The following is a 22021-nucleotide window of genomic DNA, read 5'->3' on the forward strand; positions in this document are numbered from 1 at the left end:
TGAATGTGGTGAATTAAATAGGCCTGCAATATCCTGTAACATTCCAGTTCATTCAAAAGCTGAAAATGCACCCACACCAGTGCTCAAATGAAGAGTGCATTCTCATCTAATGAGTTAGGCTATATGACACACTGCTTTGAATCCCTAAACTGGCATTAGCTCTTATAATTTCCAGTTCCACTAGGCAAGCAGACTTGTCGCAAATTCAGATACAGCCCATCTTTTCAGCAAGCCAGACAGAAAATCATTTAATATTTTTTTTCTAAACTCTGGCATTGGTAAACAAAACTGGACCATGCTCCAGAAACAATTAGGTCTGATTATAAAATAAACAGAGGTCTGATGATTGATTTCGATAGGCTATGCTCTTCCTGGGCAGTTCTAGGCTATTTGGTGCTTGCTTTGGCGCCAAAATGACGAATGTCTGTCTGTCACAGTGAAAACTAGACATGTAATTCCAAGGAAATTACGAGTGCATGAAAATGCAAAAATGATGAGGACTTTTATTTTGAAACAGTTGTGGGTAGAGGAAACAGTTGAGAGAGCTTAAGAGAGCCAGAAAGCCTGAGACAGAGAGTTGCTGCCAGGTGGCTTTGAACACCTGGCTTAAGATTCTAATTGCTTAACGACTTCATTGTGATGTCATAATCCAATGTTAAGTCTATGGGAGAAAAAATGTTTTAAAAAATTCATATAAAATAAACGATAAAGTTTTCGAAGATGAAAATTACATAGCTGAAGTCACCTAAGTAAGACCTACGCAGCGCAGTTTGAATGAAGTTTCTACGTCGAACGGTTGAAGCTGAATTGAACGCACAAAAAGTGTCTGAAGAAGAATAATAACTAGAAATGCAATTCCAAGGAATTACCAGTGCATGAAAATGCAAAAATAGATAGATAATGTAGATATGGTTGCTAAGGTGTAGCTAGGGTAAACATGGTGGTTGCATAGTTTACAGAGAGTTGATAGTGTGAAAGTAGACAGTTTAAAGATGAAACATTCCAGCTCTAACTTAACTAGTGATTTCTATTCATGTTAAAATGTTGATTAGCTAACTTAGGTAATGATTTCTAGCAGTTACGCTAAAATGTTAATTATGCTAGCAATGATAACTTTACTAACAATGCTAACCAGGTTGATTAGCTAACTTAACCGATGATTTCTAGCAGTAATGCTAAAAATGCTAACAATGCTAAATTTGCTAATAATGCTAACCAGGTTGATTAGCTGACTTAGTTGATGATTTTTTGCAGTTATGCTAAAAATGCTAACTATGCTAACTATGCTAACCATGCTAACTAGCTAACTTGCTAGTGAGGACTTTTATTTTGAAACATTTGTTGCTAGGGTATCCATGGTGGCCACTATCAAGAAACAAGAAGTTACTGCAGTATAATCATGTTGGTTGCTATGGAAACGGTCATGAACACTTAATTTTAATGGTTGCTATGTTGGTTGCTAGGTACATGGAGGTTTCATGTAGTTGACTGGAGGCATAGTGGATGATAACTGACAGTTGGAATGGTTGAACAGTTCAATAGTTGAGTAGTTTCAATGGTTAAATGATTTAATAGTGTATTATTGCAGTGAGGACTTTTATTTTGAAACAGTTGTGGACAGAGGAAACAGTTAACAGGATATGTAGTCTTCTGAGAGACTGTATGCTTAAAGCCAGAGAAACTGACAGTTGGTGCCCAGGTGGCCGGCCACCTGGCGTAAGATTCTAATTGCTGCCGTGATGTCATAATGAGCAATGTTAAGTCTATGGGGGAAATTGTAATAGTTTTTAACTAATAGTTTAAAAAGTATAAAAGTTACAAAGTTGATATATACAAAGCCCACATCGCGTAAGTAAGATCTACGTAACACAGTTTGAATGAAGTTTCTACGTTAAACGGTTCAAGCTGAATTGCGTGCGTTAGAAGAAGAATAATAAGAAGATGAAGAAGTTGAAGACTAGGAAGAACAGTACAGTGCATTTTCATGCACTGTAATAATATCGATAATAAGAATAAACAGCATAACAGTAGAGTGCATTTTCATGCACTCTAATTATCGACGGGAGGAAGTAAAATGGATTACTTACTTGACCGTCACTATACATGGACACGCAAGCCAAATGTTTGTCCTAATAAGTAATCATGAGCTATTAATAAACTATGGATAAAACATTAGACCTTATCTGTGGTGAACTGACGTTGGGCTAACTGCTAACATAACTGATATTGTGAATCATAACCTTAGGCTATTTTCCACAAGTCATCTTAAAACGTCCAGTGCACTGTGTGTGACATTTACATCGGGCATGACTCTGACTTGCTCAGGCCGGCTGTTTCACAAGTTGCACACACTGGGAATGTGTTGAGGCCAACTGTTTCAGCACGGAACGTTTATACTGTGGGACAGGCAGATTCCTTTGACATTGCGGGAGAAGAGGAGGGACGATATTGGTGTTACAAAACGTGTAACACTGTCGCTCCAATTATTTAGTGTAAACAGTAACTGTTTACCGCTTCAAAGTTGCAATATTAAAATATTGTAACTGTTAGCGGGATAATGTATCGGCGACCAATACAGTCCGCCGTCAGGAACATTTTAAGCGTTTCAGCATCCAAGGCCACTCTCGGAAAGGTAATGTTAGCGTTAGCGTTAGAACACCAAGTCATTTTCATGGACACTAATAGCTCGAAAGCTAGCGTTAATATTATCAGATAATGTATTGTATGTCAGTGGTCGAAGAGCGTTTTCTTTCAAATGTAACCATGTAAAAATCAAAACAACAACACATCCAAGTGAGCTGTCGTAGACAGTTTAGCCATTCTATCTAACCATATAACGTTGGATGAACTTGGCTGATTGTGGAGGAACTTTAACGTTAGCTATTTGGTTTAGTGATTACCTTAAGTCTTAGGACGTACCTGCACGCCAGCAGACTTTATCCAGCAGAAGTGTATCCTTCAAGATTGCTGAGATATTCGAAATAATATATGAGAATAAAATTATGATATTTTTATGGTGACTAGCGGAAGAAGAGACAATTAACCGAGAACAAACAGCGAGCAAAGGCACTTGGTATAGTCATTTATAAGACTCAACATTTCCATAAAGTTTCAAGTTGAAAAATGCCCACCCCATGTCTGTGGTAGAGCTGTTGTCTTTTTCTTCACCATGTCAGATGAAAACACATGGCTTAATACACTAATTGACTTATTGCGTATTTTTATATTTTACAGGCAGTTGAACAAGATGGTTGTCTCAAAGCTTTAGTTGTTGCAGCCACCATCCCTTCCCCACAGACACAATGCAGGACATTGCACAGCAGTAGACAGGTATGCCAAGGACTCCTCCTATGAGAATGGTCTTAAATGAGATGTTTTTAGGACTATTTCTCTTAACACCTCTCTGTTACTTTTATATAGTGAAGAGGTGTTCCATACCTTATGTTATATCTTTCTGTTGTTTGAATCGTAAAACACAGTACCAGGGATGGGGTTTAGCCCTTGATGAAGATTTCACTCAACGGCTTCAATACTAAAAGAGAGCTGGGGAACGTCACATATTATTGCTATGCATACAATACTATTGATGCATCATTGTGGAATGCTTAGTGGGCCATTCCAGCTGGACTGAATATGTAGTCAGTCACTACTCATTAGTGCCTCCTGAGCATTTAAACCCAACTGGCTTTGTGGTCCTCTATAATGGCATAGTGTTCTTTGGCCATTGGTTATGGGTCATCTAAGTTCCATTACTACTTCATGATAAACCAATTCTCACATGCAATGTATGTCCAAGACTGCAGCTTCCAGGGACAGGATGATATCTAAAAATAGGCTACATTAACTATTGGACGACTGTTTGGAATTTATATAAGGCTATGCCTGTGTGTGTGTGTGTTTGCATGTCTGTGTGTTTGCATGTCCTCGTCTACACACCTTGTAGTGTATACACATATAGGTCTAGTTATATTTATGGCAGGGGCCAATGTGTCCTTGTTACTGTGTTTGTCAGTCAGCTGCCAGCCCACATGCACACATCTTGTGTAGGTTACTGATGCTTGTGTCTGTGTGATCCACATGCACACGTCTTGTGTAGGTTGCTTATACTTGTGTGTGTGTGATCCACAGCTTTATACGGTAAAAGAAACCCCCCAGGCTACAGATGAGGAAGTTGGGGCCTTCACCAAGCTCATCGAGGCCATGGGTTTCACCGGACCCCTCAAATACAACAAATGGGTGAAGTGGCTCCTTTGAATTACTCTCTGCACTACTTTAGATTGAGCATTTGTGCACACATGCACAAACACTCACACACTCACGCACACACCCCTTCCCACAGAACTATCTCATTCAGATGATACTGTTTATCTATTATAGCTCAGTTTATGCATAAATATTGCTTGACATTATATCATAGACTAATGAGGACGATGAGATGAGGTTTGCACAGAGGTACACAGAGCGTGAATAGCTTGTTTAGCAGTCTTACATTATATTCCAGCATTTGCAAGCTGACTGTAATGAGATTTATCATAGAGAGGCACAGACATTTTTAAAAGCCAGCCTGGCCTAATTGTTGTCATCAATGAAATATTTGTCCTAGGAAGATTATGTTCTCCAGCAGTCGTTTTTATGAGACCCCATCAAAGTTTGGGGGTTTGTTGGGGCTCTAATTTGCCCTCTGTGGAGCGTGTTGAGTTCAGGCCAGGATACTGTATGTATATGATGGCATACCCTCTGGCACACACGTGGAGCCAGTGGTCAGATTGCAGCTGAGTTTCCGCTGTCCTTGTGAGCCCGACATGGCAGCTGCAGCGGGATCTCTGAGGGACCTGCTTGGACAGACATGCTATAGGACGCCCACACCCAGGCTCACCCATCACACACACACACACACACACACACACACACACACACACACACACACACACACACACACACACACACACACACACACACACACACACACACACACACACACACACACACACACACACACACACACACACACTCACTCACTCGTCGGACTGTGAGCGCTGGCATCCCCACAAGTGTGAGAGCGGATTAGAGACGTGCTACAGGCACAGGCTTGCAACTGATTGGCAGACTTGAAATAGTGACTAGTAGCTAGCATTCATTTTACAGTCTGATAGTGAATGTTTATAGGGCATGCATATTTAGTTTTAGTGGTGTGCAATGTTTTAATGTCTTTGTTTCCTCTCTGCTTCTCCCTTCCCTTTGTAGAAAATAAAGATTGCTGCGCTGCGTATGTATACATGCTGTGTAGAACGAATCAACTACGATGAGTTTTTTGAAAGTAAGTCTGTTTCTTTGTTGCCATTCATTCTTTATGGGGTTGTAGCAAGTGTGTTGGAATATTGGCGTAACAACACCACAGTCACCAGAAGCAGAAAGACTAAAGATCACACACAAAAATATTGAACAGAGTCAAGAAGAGATGCATTGAGAAGAAATAGGGGGGTGGGGGTCTTTGGTCCTTGAAACTAATATGGAGGGAAGGACTTATGAGTCTTATGTCATGCTCATTTTTATTTTTTGAAAAAGATCCAAACTCCCAAATGCTGCTCACTTTGACAGAAATGCTTAAATGTGCCTGAAGGGACCTTTTCTTGCCTGTCCTGAAAGATTTATGTGACACTTTACAGCCTGGTTATGCTGTTTTCTTTAGCAGGGGGAAAAACAGGTGTAAACTCAATAGCGGTTTTGGAATATGTGCCCAAGTTTGCATAGGCTTAGCTTTCTCTCCCTTTACTCTTTTTTTCTCTGATCTCTCTCTCTCTCTCACTCTTTTGCTCTCCCACTGTATCTTTCTCTCTCTCTCTCCCCTAATGTTTTGTTTATTTTTTCACCCTTTCTTTCCCACTCTTTCTTTATCTTTACCTCTTTTTTCTGCCATGGGTACTCCTCCTTCCCCATGTGATCTCTCTTATTTTCCTCACTTTCTCTCTGCATATCCCTTACACTGTTGTCTCTCTCTCTCTCTCTCTCTCTTTACTGCCTTTCTCTTTCTTTCTCTCTTTCTCACACACACACTTCCACTCACATACACACACAATCTGTCTTTCTTTCTTTCTCTATCTCTCTTTACCGCCTCCCTCTTTCTTCCTCTCTCTTTCACACACACACACACACACACACACACACAAAATCCCCTCTCTTGCACTTTCTCTCTGTCTATCTATCTCACTCAATCTCTCCCCCTTTCTCTCTCTTTCTCTCTCTCTCTCTCTCTCTCTCTTTGTCTGTATCTATCTAATACTCTGACAATCCCTCCCCTTCTCCCTCTCTCTCTCTCTCTCTGTCTCTCTGTCTGTGTGTCTCCTCCAGAGTGCTCGCTCCCTGACACGCTTAACTCCTGGTTCCTGGTGGCGCAGCTCCATGTGTGGTGAGTTGTGCTTCCTGCACTTCGCTTCCTCCCCCCCCCCCCCCCCCCTTGGTCAGGTGTCAGTGGCCCAGACTGCCTCACCGCTCCAGAGGCCCTCCAGCTCCCATGCGCAGTTCCGCACAACCATCCCACAATCAGACAGACGAGAGGGTGCCAGGACCTGATCTTAAGTTAGCAGTTATATAACACGGCTGGCGCTTTCAAAAAAGTGTCCTGGTCTGTTTCAGTCAGGCTCAGCTCACGCCGATGACTTCCATCCATCCGTCCGCCCATAGGAGCTGGATGAGAAAGGAAGCTGGAACCAGGCAAATGAGGAGAACTAAAACTGTCAGAAATGCGAAACGGATGCCTGACCTGTTTCAGTCATATGACCCCCCTGACCCTCACACACACACACACACGCACACACGCGCACACACACACACACACACACACACACACACACACACACACAGAGTACCTCCTAAAAACCCCTTAGTTTTTATGTCCGTGGTCATGGCTTTTAAATATGGTAATTTATGTTAAGGCCCAGGTAACTCGGGTTACATGTGGCATAAAGGAGCTGGCTGTTTTAGAGGCATTAGGGGAATGCGTGAGCTCATGAGAGTCCTGATGATAAATTGCACTGCCACGGCCCTCTTCATCAAACGGCCTCCAGCCCGGCCTCCGACTCACAGTCAAAGCCAGTTTCCTATGAGCCACTCTGTTTATTTAGGGATTCAATCAAACTCACTCTACCCCTTCCGAAAATGCGGACGTGTGTGTGTGTGAGAGAGAGAGAGAGAGAGAGAGAGTGTGTGTGTGTGTGTGTGTGTGTGTGTGTGTGTGTGTGTGTGTGTGTGTGTATGTGTGTGTGTGAGAGAGAGAGAGTGAGCAAGTGTGTGAGCGAGAGAGACCGAGATGGAGAGAAAAAGAGAGAGAGAGAGAATGTCATGTCAGTTGATGTGTGTGTTTGTGTGCACTGGTGCATGCGGTTGTGATTTTGGCTCTTGGTCTGTGTGTTGTGTATTCTGATGCAGATTAGCAGGATAGCCGCACACCCACTTCATTATAGATAGTAACTTGTAGCCGAACACACAAGATAAGACACTTATAGTAAGACCCATTCAAGGAATCCACTTTAAACCTTTAATTTGCCCTAGTCTGACCTGGTAATATTATGTGTCAATAGTTTAGGCCATGCCATCTGCATACACTGAAACATTTGGCCTGTAAATCCAGCTTTTGGCTTAAAACCCTACAAGATTTTTGTGAAATCAAGCTTTTGTCTCAGACGGTGTTTAGGTGTATCAATTAAAAAGGCTCTATGAAGGTGTCCTTAAATAGTCTGAAAGATTGTTGTATCTGATTGTCCTCAGTGTGTCTTTGTAAGACTCCATAAGCCCTTCTTAAACGTTAAACTTGCCCATCTGTTTGATTCACCCCACCCCACCCCCCCCAACCTGCAGGATGTGTCTGGTTCGAATGCGGCAGGAGGGCCGAGAGGGGAAGTATATGTGTCGCTACATCGTCCATTCCATGTGGGAGGATGTGGAACAGAGGAGCAAGATCATGGGGGTGAGTCACTCTGCCGAGCACTCGGGGCCTCCAGCAGGCCAGGCGTAAGCCCGGCCAGGAATCCTGTTCTTTTTTTATATTTTCTTTTTCTTTTTCTTTTCTTTTTTTTCTGTCTTTTTGATGGGGGTGGAATTTATTGGAGGAACAAGGTATGTGTCTGGGTGGAATTAAAATAAAATTTGGAATGAAAAAACACACACACACACACACACACACAAGGCAGAGAGAACCATTCCAGGAGCTCTGGAGCTCTTCTCGTGAATCACGGGGGCTTTGCCACGTCATGCACTACTGGTGTTTTAGATAGTTCATCCCCCAAACAGCGCCGTGCCAAACTCAACCACAAATTCCTTCGGTCTCACCGAAGACGTTTGACCCAGTCTGTGTCATGGTTTTTGGTCCACCATGGTGTGTGTGTGTGTGTGTGTGTGTGTGTGTGTGTTTGCGTGTGTGTTTATGTGTGTGACTTAAGGTGTTTGCCTATGAGGTGTGCGTGTGTGTGTGCGCTTGAGGTTGTGAGTGCTCGGGGGGTGCCGCTGTCAGTTAGGGCGGGGGCGAAATCTTGGGCCCAGCTGTGAAAACAGTCACCGCGGCTCCCACGTTCGTCTGCAATCGGCCCGGCTTGCGCTCAACTCCTGACTGCCCTCTCGTAGGTCTTTCACACCGCTCTGTCACTCTCTACGGGCCGCCCCAGGACCCCAGTACCACAATAAAGGCCTAGTGCTGATCAAACAAACACACATCAGTATCACTTAAAGGCCTCAAGGAGAGTCCTGAGCACACAAAGTCCCGAGCGCATGAAATATGTGATTTCAGTGCTGATTTCTTTTTAAGAGTAGTGTGAGATTTGTATCCCTCTTTTTTAACAGTGTGAGATGCGTTCGCACCACAAGCGGGTAGAGGTTGCGTTTGTTTAGGCCGGCGCGGAGCATAGTCGAGCAGCCCCATGGCGACGATGTTTGCACACCGCTGCCGTTTTTTTGGGGGCAGAACAGGACGTACGCATGTGCCTCCATAGGCCCCCTGGACTGCGCTCGGCTGCTTACATAACTCCGGCGCCCGTCGCCGTGAACCAGAACAACCCAGTTTGAGCTGACAAGGCGTTTAGAATCCAATCCCTCAGCACTTCCTTGCAAGTGACTGCTGGACCCGAGCCAGGCCGTTTGATGGATTTCACCAACTAATGTATTGACTTAATTGGCCTCGGTTTACACGGTGACCAAGTTCAACAATTGACAGCTGTCAAAATTTTCGCTGGCTGTCTTCCAAGTGATGGAGTGTTGAACCTTAACTCAGAGGCAGGTGCAAATGATGGTGTAATGACTGCTTTTAGGAGGCGTGCACAGCATTTTCTTTGTCCGGTCTTCAAAAGTCGGTCAATTTGAATCAAGCGCAAAGGACAAAAAAACTTTGCAGTAAGGCATGTGATTATTACGCCATTCATCTTTTCTACAGTCAGTCTTTTGCTCCTGCATGGGCCTGAACAGTTGGATGAACACCTCTCGCCTGGTCACCTACTGGACGTTGTACAGTTACATTTTTGTTAACACTTAATTTGGATGGTCTGCCAACAGACTATTTTGAGATGGACCGTTGAACTTGAAGTTGAATGCGAACAATCACTGAACTTCACCTTAACCAAACCCAATCCTTAACCGTAGTAGCCATAAGTTTCAACAAACTGTTTCAACAGACAATTTGTTTGCGGTCTTTACGGCAATGGTAGATCGTCTACAGTGGACAATTTTTGTAGGTAAAATTTCTAATAGTGCCATGGTTACATGATCTAAGCCATTCAATCGCTCTCTCCGTTGCCAGTTCCTGGAGGCCAACAGCCACCAGCGACGGCATTCACACCTATGGATTTGACGCTCAGGAGATAGAGCAATTTTCCAGTGGGCTTCACTCTGTTAACAGTAATGGAGTTGCCAATGTTGGCATCACTTGACACGCGTCAGATGCCACCAGTAGGCGTTGGCCTTAAGGCCGAAGTTCTATCCCCAGTCCTAAATACCACAGACAGGCTCCTGCATCCCCGCTGTCCAGAGTGTGTGAGAAATCAATTGGTCATCTGCAGTGTGACCGCGAGTGAAGTCCAGTTTAAGGTGTGGACCACTGCCAGGTCCTTCATCTAATCCGTTGCAAGGGCACCAATGTCGGAGCATTGTCTGAAGCTAATTAATTGCGTGCCATTGACCATAGCTTGTGTCCCGAAGCTGACTTGATGTTGGCTACCTGCACGATAGCTGACTTAACCTCAATCTCTTGAGTCACTGTCACGCCACGCAATTGCATTTCAGCGTGCAGTCTGCACTAAACACTGTGCAGCTGTGATCCATAGAGGCAGTCATTCACGGTCATACTCAAAGGAAGGAAAGCAGGAGAGGAAGTAAGCTATGGCAGCCCACCAGTGCAACTCAGAAAATAAATGGTGGGGAATCACTGACTGCCAAATATTCCGGCTTATTTTATTGCTCCAAGATGAACAACTTAATTGTCCCGTGACCACCTGTCGGCATGGACTATGAACTTCAATGGTGCATCGCAATGTGAGACGTTATTCGCCCAAGTCAATATTTTGTAGTTTTAATGCAGACATGCTGGGAGCGAGAACCTCGCATGTACTCTGTGGCCTTGGGCTTCCCATTGGAGCACAGTGTTGGGGCTTGGTCTGGCTCCTCCGCAGTGGACGTCCTCCCGCAGTAGTGGGGCGCTTTGGCTGGTTGGCGGGTCGGGTGGCGGGTGGGTTGGCTGGTAGGGGGAGTTGGTTTGTAGCCTGTGCTGAGAGAGTGAGGCGCCAGCCTGGATCCTCAAGCTGGGCTCCCGTTGCAGTGAGCTCATCCAGAACGCTGGTCGGCAGCTTCTCGAGGAGCAGGGAGTGGCCCCTGTGCCGAGTCACGGACGCTTACACACACACACACACACACACACACACACACACACACACACAAACATGCAACCCTGTGGCCTCGGCGCCAGCAGTCGCCCTGGTGACACCACCACAGTACGAGGGTGACCTCATCTCTCCTGTGACCCCCCCCACCTCCCCGACGAGCGTGCCCCTCGGTTGAAAACCACCGCACGCGCGCAAGCGCAGAAAGGATCTGATGTACGAGTGGGTGCGGCAGTGGGTGTCACGGTGGCCATTTTGAAAAGGCTGGCACGGACCCCTGGATCCATCCACGTCTGTATACGCAGTACCCTCAGAGCCCAGTGCCAAGACACAGCGTCACGTTTAAACATCCGCCATGGTTCACTACTCCGTTACAAACACTGCGTGGGCTTTCCGTGTCCCAAGGCATTCCCTGGCACCGTGTCTCGCGTAGGATGTGGGCGCGCAACTTTTTGATTGAAGCATAAAAGGAATTTTTTGAGTGTTTGTTTTTCCTCGCTCTCCAGCTCGGAGACACACTGAAACGTGTGTGTCTGAAGTCGAGGCTCTTCGATATGCATGTCTTCAGTCGTTTATTAGTCCGCTCACCTGGAGGCTTCCAACAACACCAGCCCACCGTCTCCTCTGAATGCTCATCTCACTTTGTGCACGTCTGGGAGCTGTTGCTTGTGGTTAGCTGAACTACTGCACTCGTCTCGTGTCAACACACTACACAGCAGTATGCTCAAGAGGACACAAGATTTAAGCGTGCATCTTGATGAAAGAAGGAACAATATTCATTGAGACGTGTAGATCATTCAAGGAAGCATTGCTAAAACAGGAGTGAGTGGTTCATAATTATTGGTTAGGTTGTCTTGAACATTATCTTAAGTGAACATGTCAGTGACTGGATCGTTCAGTGCACTTGCTGTCTAAAACTGACGCACATACTTTTGTTGGTCGTACACTTGACCCAAACTTTGACCTAATGTTAAAAGACTGTCTTTTTTTTTTTTTTAAAGTTCAGTCACACCAAAAGAATTTCTGTCTATGTCCAAGCGTGAAGAGGTTGTTTTTGAACCACATAAGAAATGGCCCCAGGCCCCTTTGGCAAATTCTGTGCAATCACCCTTCCTGCCAGGTATGTAGGAGCTTCCCAGCAAAGCAGCAGCATAATATTACAGAGCTGGGAAACGAGGCGGCCTCGCTGTGGTCAGTCACAGATCTGCTTGGGTTACTCACACTAATTGTGCAAAAAAAAAAAAAAATCCAGCCTCTCAAACTTTAAAGAAGGAAGAAGAAGGAAACACTTGTCATGGGTTTGTCGGAGCGGAGTGGACCTGCTAGCGTTTTCCTTGATGCGGAGCAGGCCGAGGCACACACAGTGACCTTCGCAGGTAGTGTGTGTGTGTGTGTGGGGCAGCGCATGTGTGTAGTGGGTGTCTGGCTAGAAAAGCCACTGGAATGCACTCCAACGGTGATATGACACTGATTTCAAGCCATAGGGCAGTGTTCTGTCCCCTGAACCCCCCCTCTCCCCCAGAACAACCCCAGTCCAGTCCTCCCTCCCTCCCCTCCCTGTGATTGGTGTGGTGTATTAAATATCTGCCTTTGGTGGAAGGAGCTGTGTCAGCCGTAACGCGCTCAAGGGGAAAAATACACAGGGCCACATGGACACAATTATCCACAGGTTCCTAATTACGCACAGGTGCTCTCCTGCACTGCGTGCAAATATCCCTGTGTGTGTGTGTGTGTGTGTGTGTGTGTGTGTGTGTGTGTGTGTCTCTGTGTGTGAGCGTGCTTGTATGCATGCTGTGCATGAGTGTCGGCGCCCTTAAAACCTGATTCTGAATAAACAAGCTAATTTTCCTCAAATTAATCAGAGAAAAGTCCTGAGGGTTGCAGTCCTGCGCGCGCCGCGCCGTGCCACTGCGTTATGTGTCGGCTGCTCCGGCCACAGCACCTGAATAAGAGAGGGCTTATTGGCCCTCTGCCCCCCCCCCCCCCCTCTCCGTCTACTCCACCTCTTTCCATCCTGGTCTGGTCACAGCTTAGAGGGGGATTTGTCGTGAAGGGTAATAACTTTTACGTTTGTGCCTTTGAATTGATATCCAAGTGGATATGTGTGTTTGTGTGTGTCTGTGTGTGTCTGTGTGTGTCTGTGTGTGTCTGTGTGTGTCTGTGTGTGTGTGTGTGTGTGTGTGTGTGTGTGTGTGTGTGTGTGTGTGTGTGTGTGTGTGTGAGAGAGAGAGAGAGAGGGGGGGAGAGAGAGAGAGAGTCATCCCATCCTCTTATGGCTGAAATCCCCACAGTAAGCTGCTTGTGTGTGGTGTCATTTGCAGGGTGCAGTTAAGCCTGGCACTCTGTGTGCACCTCTCACTTCCTTGTCTCGTGAAGGAAAGCTGACTACAAAGATAAGACTTGCCCAAATTCTTTGATCGGACATGACATTACATTGTATTTTTCCACTGCCATGCATTCAAAGGTGGCGCCAATATAATAGACCCTAATAACAAGGCTAATCCTCTAATTAGAGAGAGAGTTGATTCAAAATGGTGTCAAACGTCTGTGTTTTGTCTGCGGAGCCACCAAGCAGATCTGGCCCGGCCTAGCTGTCACAACAGCAAGGGGAAAGTCTTTTCCCTTCCCCTAATCTTCTTAGACTTGCATGCAGGCTTCCATCAGGCTAATGTCGAGATTTATGAAAAAAAAAAAAAAGAAGAAATGCAGTGTGTTGGCCAAGCAAACATCGTATCTCTTTTCCTCCAAAGTTGTTCCCACTGGCCTTCCTTATGCAGAGTAACTGGTTCTCATCTCTTTGGTCTACACCCCCCCCTGCCCTCCTCCATCCCTGGAGCTTGCTGGCTTGCCTGCTAACATGCTCTTTGTGTTTGCTTCCTCCTGCAGATTGATGCCGTACACAGGAAAGAGGCTATGAGAGCCATGACGGAGAATTTCTACGCTGCTATTTTCGGATATGATGAGGTAGGAGCAAAAAGAAACAAAATCATCCCCCTGGAGCAGAACAGGCGGGTAGACATGCCATAAACACAAGGCCTGGCTGCTAGGCTAGTTGCTCCACACACATGGCCATGGTGTCCACAGTGTGTAGCAGTGGGGCCAGTGGGTTATGGTGGGGATACATGGGGCAGGATATTATGCATCCTGATAAAGTTCCCTTGGCCTTTGGAATTAAAATAGCCCCACATCATCACATACCCTTCACCATAGCTAGAGATTGGCATGGTGCTTTTTCCAGTAGGCCTTTTAGCCTGTTTTGAGCTCAATGAGCATCAAACAGGCTAATAGGCCTACTGGAAAAAACACCATGCCAATAACTGGCCTTTAAAAAAAAAAAAAAACATTACATACATTCTTCAATCACAAAGAAAATTGGTGTACTTAGCGGTTTGATTAAGACATTAAGATCAATTGTCAAATGATGATTTTATATTCCTCTTTTTAGGCAACTTACGCGTGGTATCAAATACATTTTCTCCCCACTGTATATTGCTGAGCATTGTGTGTGTATATTACTGAACACTGTGTATGTATATCACTGAGCATTGTGTATGTATATCACCGAGCATTGTGTGGCCATGCACGTCTCCCTGAAGGCCCCAGACTAGAGATGGCCTTGGGCTGAATGTGTCTGTCTAGCAAGGTTACTAAGAGAGAAAATGGTCCTTTTTGTGTCCTTGTATCCTTGACATTGGGTGACGTAAATAAACAAACAAACTCATAAATTCAAATAATGTTGCAAATCAAAGCCCCTCCAAAGCCCCGTGGTATTAAACAGTTTACAGAATATACTATGAGCCTGGTCTTGACAGACTTCCATGGAGCTTTTTCTCCCGGTCCAGTACGAGGCTTAATCCGTGTGTTTGGAGGGCGCGCCCCGGAGCCGCTGGGCCTGAGAGGCCGGAGCTGCTGGAGCTGCCGTGCTGTTTACGCGTTCTCCCGGGACCGCCGTAGAGCCGCCGCAGCTGAGTGGCCGCGGAGCCCGCCGAGACCTGACGTGCCAGCTATTGCACTGATGTGTTGAAAAGCAAACGGGCTCTCGTGGAGGCTCTGATGTCTGATGGCAAGCGCTGACGGGACCCATCTGCTGGTCTGCTCAGCCCGCGCGTTCTGTGCGGCTAGAGGACGTCTCTGCTCCTCCTGCCTCGCACTGCCGTTCCGCAGAGGGAACACAGAATGCTGTTAACACTCTTAACACACTCAAAAACTCATCATGAACCCCCCGCCACGAGCCTCGGAACGTCATCCCCTCACACACAGACATACACACACACACCAATACACCGCTGCTGTTAGACTATTCAGATAAAGCCAGACAGTGCTTGTACTCCTACATTTGAGTTTGGTGATGAGGAGCAGAGAGCTGGTGTCTGAGGCCGCGCACAGGGTTCCCACGCTCATGGAATTTCGAAATCACCGATTTCCAGGCCTGGAAATAACATGGAATTCATCACGTTCATTGAAAGTTGTGGAAAAGTCTCGTCTGTGTGAAGAAACACTCTTGTACTCTTCCACAGCGACGGTTTCATTGTGAGATTATCTGCGGTGTGTTTCTGCAGGTTTCCACTTCAATTGACAAGCTCTTAAAAAAAACGAATGGAAGGTTTGAACTTTCATTCGATAATTAGCCCCAACCTGTGGAATGAAATGTGCAATTTGGTGTACCTGTGTGTTGTGAAAGGCCATGGAAATGTCATTAAGGAGTCCTTGAAAGGTTGTGGAAAAGTTTTGAAGCAGCGTCGGTGAAAGTATGTGAGCTCCCTTTAAGCTGATCTGCGGTGTGTTCCTCTGCAGGGAATCCTGTCGGACGATGCCGTGTTAGTCGCTGCCCTCTGGAGAAACTTCTTCAACCGACAGTGCGAGGACCCGCTGCAGCTCGAGATCATGGTAGAATACGTCCGCAAACAGGTGAGTGTGTGTGTGTGTGTGTGTGTGTGTGTGTGTGTGTGTGTGTGTGTGTGTGTGTGTGTGTGTGTGTGTGTGTGTGTGTGTGTGTGTGTGTGTGTGTGTGTGTGTGTGTGTGTGTGTGTGTGTGTGTGTGTGTGTGTGTATGAGTGAGGGGGTGAAGGTGATGTGACTCTTCAATAAGGTTATACTATAGGAGGAAATGACCAGTTAGTGTCTGTGTGTTCATACGTATGTGTGTGTGCGTGCGTGTGTGTGTGTGCATGTGTTGCGGACATCTGCACACGCAGTATTTGGAAACGGCTGCCTACAGAAACATTGGCCACAGGTGCGGCCTGTGTGTGGTCCCCTCTCCACTCCCATTGGACCAACTCATTAAGATATGCGCAGGCCCGCACAACCACTGCAAGCAGCTACGCAGATTGCACTACCTGTCATGTCCACACAAGGAAACCTACACAGACACAGAGCACAATACCAGTCCACAGATAGGTGTGTGTGTGTGTGTGTGTGTGTGTGTGTGTGTGTGTGTGTGTGTGTGTGTGTGTGTGTGTGTGTGTGTGTGTGTGTGTGTGTGTGTGTGTGTGTGTGTGTGTGTGTGTGTGTGTGTGTGTGTGTGTGTGTGTGTGTGTGTGTGTAAACCGGCCTGTGTGCCGTGATGTGTTGACTGCTTTATTGGCATGTCTCTCTGTCATGTCATGTGGTGTTGTTCTTCAGCCTGGGTGACTGTCAGTGGTGCCACATGATAAAGGCCAGAGAGAGGGGGTTAGTCAGGGGGCATTCTGGGTATTTGCCAGTGTCCCCTTGTCCCCGAGGGGTAACAGGAGAACGCTCGCTGCTGCCCCCTCAGCCGCCACCCCCTCTCCGCTCCAGGCTCTTTTCCAGCTTTCTACTCCTCCACTCCTCCTTCCCTCTTTCCCTCTTTCTCTCTCTTTCTCTCCTTCCCTCTCTCCCTCGCTCCCTGGCCGTGTGTTTGTATATTTTCCTGCTTTGTGTGATTGAAAACACGAGTGCCTGTGAGCACACCTGCGGGACTGCGTCAGCCCTGTCAGCCCTCCGCGCCACATGTTCCCACAGACTGGCTCGCACCCATACCCCCCTTTACACACACACACACACACACTTACATACCCCCCTTTACACACACACACACACACACACACACTTACATACCCCCCTTTACACACACACACACACACACTTACATACCCCCCTTTACACACACACACACACACACACTTACATACCCCCCCTTTACACACACACACACACACACACATACACACACACACTTACATACCTCCCCTTTACACACACACACACACACACACACACACACACACACACTTACATACCCCCCTTTACACGCACACGCACACACACACACACATACACTTACATACTCCCCTTAACACACACACACTTACATACCCCCCCTTTATGCACACGCACACACACACACACACACACACACACACTCACACACTCTCTCTCTCTCTCTTACATACCCCCCTTTACACCCCCCGGCACACACACACACACACACACATGCATACATAGAAATGTGTACTTTCTCTCTCTTACACACACAAACACAATAACTCTTTCATGATACACAAACTCTCACAGACACACTATACACATACATACATATATATATACATATACACACACACTCACTCTCACTCTCGGTCCAAGGCAATACATGTGCCACTCCAGCAGGCACATCACCTGGTGCTGGTAGCCAATCAGAGCTGGCGCCACGTGTGCCCAGTGCTCAGGTGATCACGCTCAGTCCATCCGCTGGCCACACACACACACTCATATACACACACACACACACACACACACACTCATACACGCACACACACACACCCTCTCGCTGGCACACTAGTGCGTTGCCGTCAGAGAGATCCAGGGTCCTGTGAGAGGCTGCCCCTGTGCGTCATGGGACAGCTGCACTGCCCTCTCTCATTAGGGCCGTCCTCCATCACCGCCTGCCACCACTGACCAGGCTTCAGGAGGTGAGCTCAGGCAGTGTGAGTGTGTGAGTGTGTGTGTGTAGTAGTTTGTGGTGCTTTGTGTGTGCGTGTGTGTGTTTTGTAGTTCTAGTAGTAGTGTATGTATGTGTGGTGTGTGAGCACATGTAGAAGTTTGTGTGTGCTGGCGAGATTGTGTGGGCGTTGTAGTAATAGTAGTAGTAGTCATAGGTGTGTGTGTGTGTGTGTGTGTGTGTGTGTGTGTGTGTGTAAATAGGGGCTCTGGGAAGTGCGGTGGGATCACAGGCTCCAACCAGCTGTGTATGAGCAACCCCCCCCCCCCCACACACACACACACACACACACACACACACACACACACACACACACACTCATCAACCACCATCACCACCACCCAGCCATTACGCCATCCATTACAAACAGTGACGAGACTTCATGAACCACAGAAGAAGGCCAGTTCCCCAATGTTACTGTCAAACAAACAAACAAGCCGACAAACCCACAAACAAGTAAACAAACATCACAGCCGCTTAAGAAGACGCCGCGTGCGCGCTTGAGTCGGGCGGCAACGGTAAAGAGCGGCCGCGGAGGAACAGAGAGAGCGGTGGTCTCTGTGAGAAGTGAAAGGAAGGGCGAAGGTGTAGCCTGTTTTTCTTCTCGTGTTTAAGGCCGCGCTCTGTTCTTATCACAGGTGCAGCGCGTAAAACGGAGAGGCCAGCTGCAGGTCTCCCACTGCGTTCTGACATTAGTGCCCCGTTATACTGCCTCCCCGTTAAACGTTTAAAATCTTAAATAAAAACGTATATTGATACGTCAACGTTAGAGGTCATATGTTTCAATGAGCCATGTTGGCCAGATAAACATATTTATTTGGTTACCTCTGTACACCTGTTTGTTTTTTTTGTTTTTGTTTTTTTGTCTTCCTGGTTCCATAGCATGCGTGAATAAGGTTCTTTTTCAGTCCCAGACTCTTCAAGAGGAAGCTCTAGCTCTTTATAGGGTCGTAGTGAAAGTCTCTGAATGGCTGTTGGAACAAGTAGAGTGCTTCACTAGTTCAACAAACCTTTTAAAAATGTCGGGAAGTGTGTGTTTATAAAAACCCTCAGTGACCCATTTACAATCTTACACTGAACAAAGGGAGAACTGGCATCGATATATGTTGCATTTGTGTGTGTGTGTGTGTGTGTGGTGTGTGTGGTGTGTGTGGTGTGTGTGGTGTGTGTGGTGTGTGTGGTGTGTGTGGTGTGTGTGGTGTGTGTGTGTTGAGCTTTTGGAGGTGCTGTTTGTGTGACACGACAGCGCTGTGTGTCCCCACAGATGCAGTTCATTGATGCGCTGGACGGCGAGGACCTGCTGCTGACAGGAGAGGTCAAGTGGCGCCCCCTGACGGAGGAGAATGCTCAGAGCATCCTGAAGGTCTCCTCGCCCACCTACAATGACACCGGCCTCTGAAGCCCCACCTCCTCCTCCTCCCCTCTCTCTCTCTCTCTCTCTCTCTCTCTCTCTCTCTCTCTCTCCACTCACAGTCCCATGAAGTCCCCCCCCCCCCTTCTCTTTTTCTCTCTGGAGACTATAGACAAGATGGCCATCAGGCATCAAGAAACATACATACATACATGCACACGCATACAAACACTCACACTATCTTTCATTTCATTCTCTCTCTCTTCATCTCTCTCTCTTCATAACTCATTCTCTCCCTCTCTCTCTCTCTGTCTGTCTATCTCTCTACTCTTGACAACTCAATTTGTAGCCCCATTAAGCAATCTGTCAGAGAACGCGTGTAAACACAGGACTCCCATAAGTGTTGAGAGTGTGGAGGATCTCTTACCGGAACTGTGTATGTATGTTTTGCACTGTCCTTTTCTAGATCAGAGAAGGATGCTCTGTATTTATATGTCTCTCTTCTTTTCCCGATGCCATATTTATAAGAGTTCTGTTTAGCCCTTAAAGAATCTCTCACATGTCCTGTTTTGTTCGGGTGCATCGATTCCGTCTTCCTCCCCCTCTCACTGCATTATGGGAAATGTCCTTGCTGTCACAGATAGTGTTCAACAATGGGGCTTTCGGTTTTAACTCGAATAAAGATGTTCTCTGGTTGTGTACTTCTGTTTCGGCTCAGTGAATCTGTTTTCAACCTCGGCCTCGGCTGTGTTCCACAAGCATCCTACTTTCTCTCAGAATTGGCAGCCTGTAACACAAGCTATAGATATAAGATATAAAATGTGTGGCTTCGGTTGAGGGAAGCAACAAGCCTGGGTGAACCCAGACAAACCTGTTAGCAAATTTGAATTTGTCCTGCAGGTTGGGCCCGGAGGCAAACGTTGACAAACGTTTCTGAGTCACCAAAACCCTAGGAGTGTGTATGTTCTTTGGAGTTGAGTAAACAACTGCATTTAAAACCTTCCTTTACTAGGTACAAGTATTTGCTGCACTTCAGAAAGAATCTGGTAAGACTTCAATGCACAAATTTTAGTTTTAGTTAAGAGTTTAATTCTGGTTCTTCTGGTTACGCTGGTGTAAGCAATAAAGCAGCAAGTATAGAAACGAGCATCAATGGGCTTCTTTCCAGACTTACCTGCAGACCAAATTCGAATGCCGGGTTCGTCTGGGCCCACACAGGCTAATTAATGGACATTAATCACATGAAGTGTTTTGAATATGCTTGATCGAATATTATATTATTAACAAAGTCAAAGGAACTTTCTATTCCCCCGATAGCATCTATAGATAACGAGTCGTCACAATCAGTTACAGTTGTGTTTCTCTGTGTCTGGTTAGAGTAGGCTGCTAGCTGATACATGCAGGTCACCCCCTGGGCCGATGACACCAGCTATTTGTGAGGAAGGTTTCCACGGCAACAGGGGTGTCTCCTTTCATGGCGCTGGGCTGATGGAAGGATAGCTTTCTAGCCCTAAGGGAGCAGGAGGAGAAAGGGAGAGGGGCTAGAGTTTGAAAGAAAGGGTGAAAGGGGAGGTGATGATGGGAGGGTTTATTTTAGGATGTGGCTAAAGAGACCAGCAGGGGGAGCCAGAGGCTCTTGTCGTCTCTGACTGAACACCCCAGGTCTGGCCTTGTAGCCGGAGCCTTTCTTTGATCCATGTTGGTGAGGAGTCACTTTGGTCAGTTTAGCCAGTTTAATAAAGAGTTTCTAAATGATTAAATGCTTGTTCCATGTAAACGCAGATTTAAACACAGGTTTATTCTGCGTTCATGTAAACAGTTCGGTTGAAATCTTTAACCAGATTAATTTCAATCTAATTGAAAGCAAAAACATCCATGAAAACGCAGCTAGTGTTGTGTTCCGACTCATGTAACACTATTGCAGCCAATATGAAACAGGTGCCAATGTTTTGCATGGAGCACTAGAACAAGGCAATAAAAACTGGTAGCTGTCCCCAGAGCAAACAGTTCGTTGATGTTAGTATTTGTCTTTGTAGGTTACTGTAGTGTTGTCACTGAATTGTGCGAGTTCAAAGGTCCCTCTGCGGAGGTCGCCAGCCTCTGGCCATCACAAGGTGCACCTTGAGCCCTGGGAACCCACAGGGTCAACACCGGCCTCTCAGCTGTTGTTTGTCTCTCAAGGCACTCACCTAAATGCTATACGTTTGAACTTTAAACCCCATAGCCAATTAGGATAATAAAAGTCATGTAAGGCATTGTGTCACAATTTTTTTTATTTAGATTATTTCCACAAATATTTGCCAACGTCTTCCACCGAACTTGGGCACATGATTGCTTTGTGGTGTCATGCCCTCGTGATCTTGTTATACAAGGAAGTAGGATTGTGTCTGTTGGATGGTGTCATATTATAAGTGTGGTTTGTAAAGACAACAGAAACATGTTAATACGTTGTAAGTACAGTTGAACTCCCTTGGACTCCTATAATGAAATGTACTACTCAAAAAATATGAATGCATTCATAAAATAAATAACCTTATGAAAAATCTCATACATGCCTGAGGTAGACAATAAGTAAATCTTCAGGCTGACACAGAACAGGCCAGACGGGCATCTCATTTACAGAGAATGTACAAAGCGTCGTTGCCGAGCAAATAACTACTTCAAAGACTTCTGTGAAGCCAACCTGGACTCCTGACTCCCCAGCCCTACTTCCTTATGTCCTCATAGCAACAGAGAAGGTCCACTGCGAGTCTAACCTAAAACAAAACACTGATCCCTACTCATAAAGGAATCGCAGTAGCTCACTGTTAGTCACGTTTAGTATTATCCCCTTAGGTCTGTCATGTTTTCCTTAAT

At 46.1% G+C, this 22021-nt stretch overlaps 1 protein-coding gene across 1 annotated transcript; it reads left to right on the forward strand.

Annotated features, from left to right (window-relative positions):
- Positions 1-2407: 2407 nt before the first annotated feature.
- On the forward strand, positions 2408-19866 carry LOC134091924 (ubiquinol-cytochrome-c reductase complex assembly factor 1). The gene is made up of 9 exons (XM_062544662.1): positions 2408-2632; positions 3235-3330; positions 4129-4236; positions 5245-5317; positions 6349-6406; positions 7855-7963; positions 13743-13820; positions 15651-15764; positions 19079-19866. Exons 1-9 carry the CDS (start codon positions 2558-2560, stop codon positions 19211-19213), a joined length of 846 nt encoding a protein of 281 aa, XP_062400646.1. The 5' UTR covers positions 2408-2557; the 3' UTR covers positions 19214-19866.
- The last annotated feature ends 2155 nt before the right edge of the window (positions 19867-22021 follow it).

Source organism: Sardina pilchardus, chromosome 9 (genome assembly GCF_963854185.1).
Source record: "Sardina pilchardus chromosome 9, fSarPil1.1, whole genome shotgun sequence".
NCBI classification, from domain to species: Eukaryota; Metazoa; Chordata; class Actinopteri; order Clupeiformes; family Clupeidae; genus Sardina; species Sardina pilchardus.

Excerpts from the sequence above, each read along its gene's own strand:
- LOC134091924 (XM_062544662.1), top strand. The coding sequence starts at position 2,558 with ATGTATCGGCGACCAATACAGTCCGCCGTCAGGAACATTTTAAGCGTT. Across the intron at positions 2,633-3,234 it reads CCAAGGCCACTCTCGGAAAG|GCAGTTGAACAAGATGGTTG; the intron begins GTAATGTTAGCG and ends TATATTTTACAG. Across the intron at positions 15,765-19,078 it reads TAGAATACGTCCGCAAACAG|ATGCAGTTCATTGATGCGCT; the intron begins GTGAGTGTGTGT and ends GTGTCCCCACAG.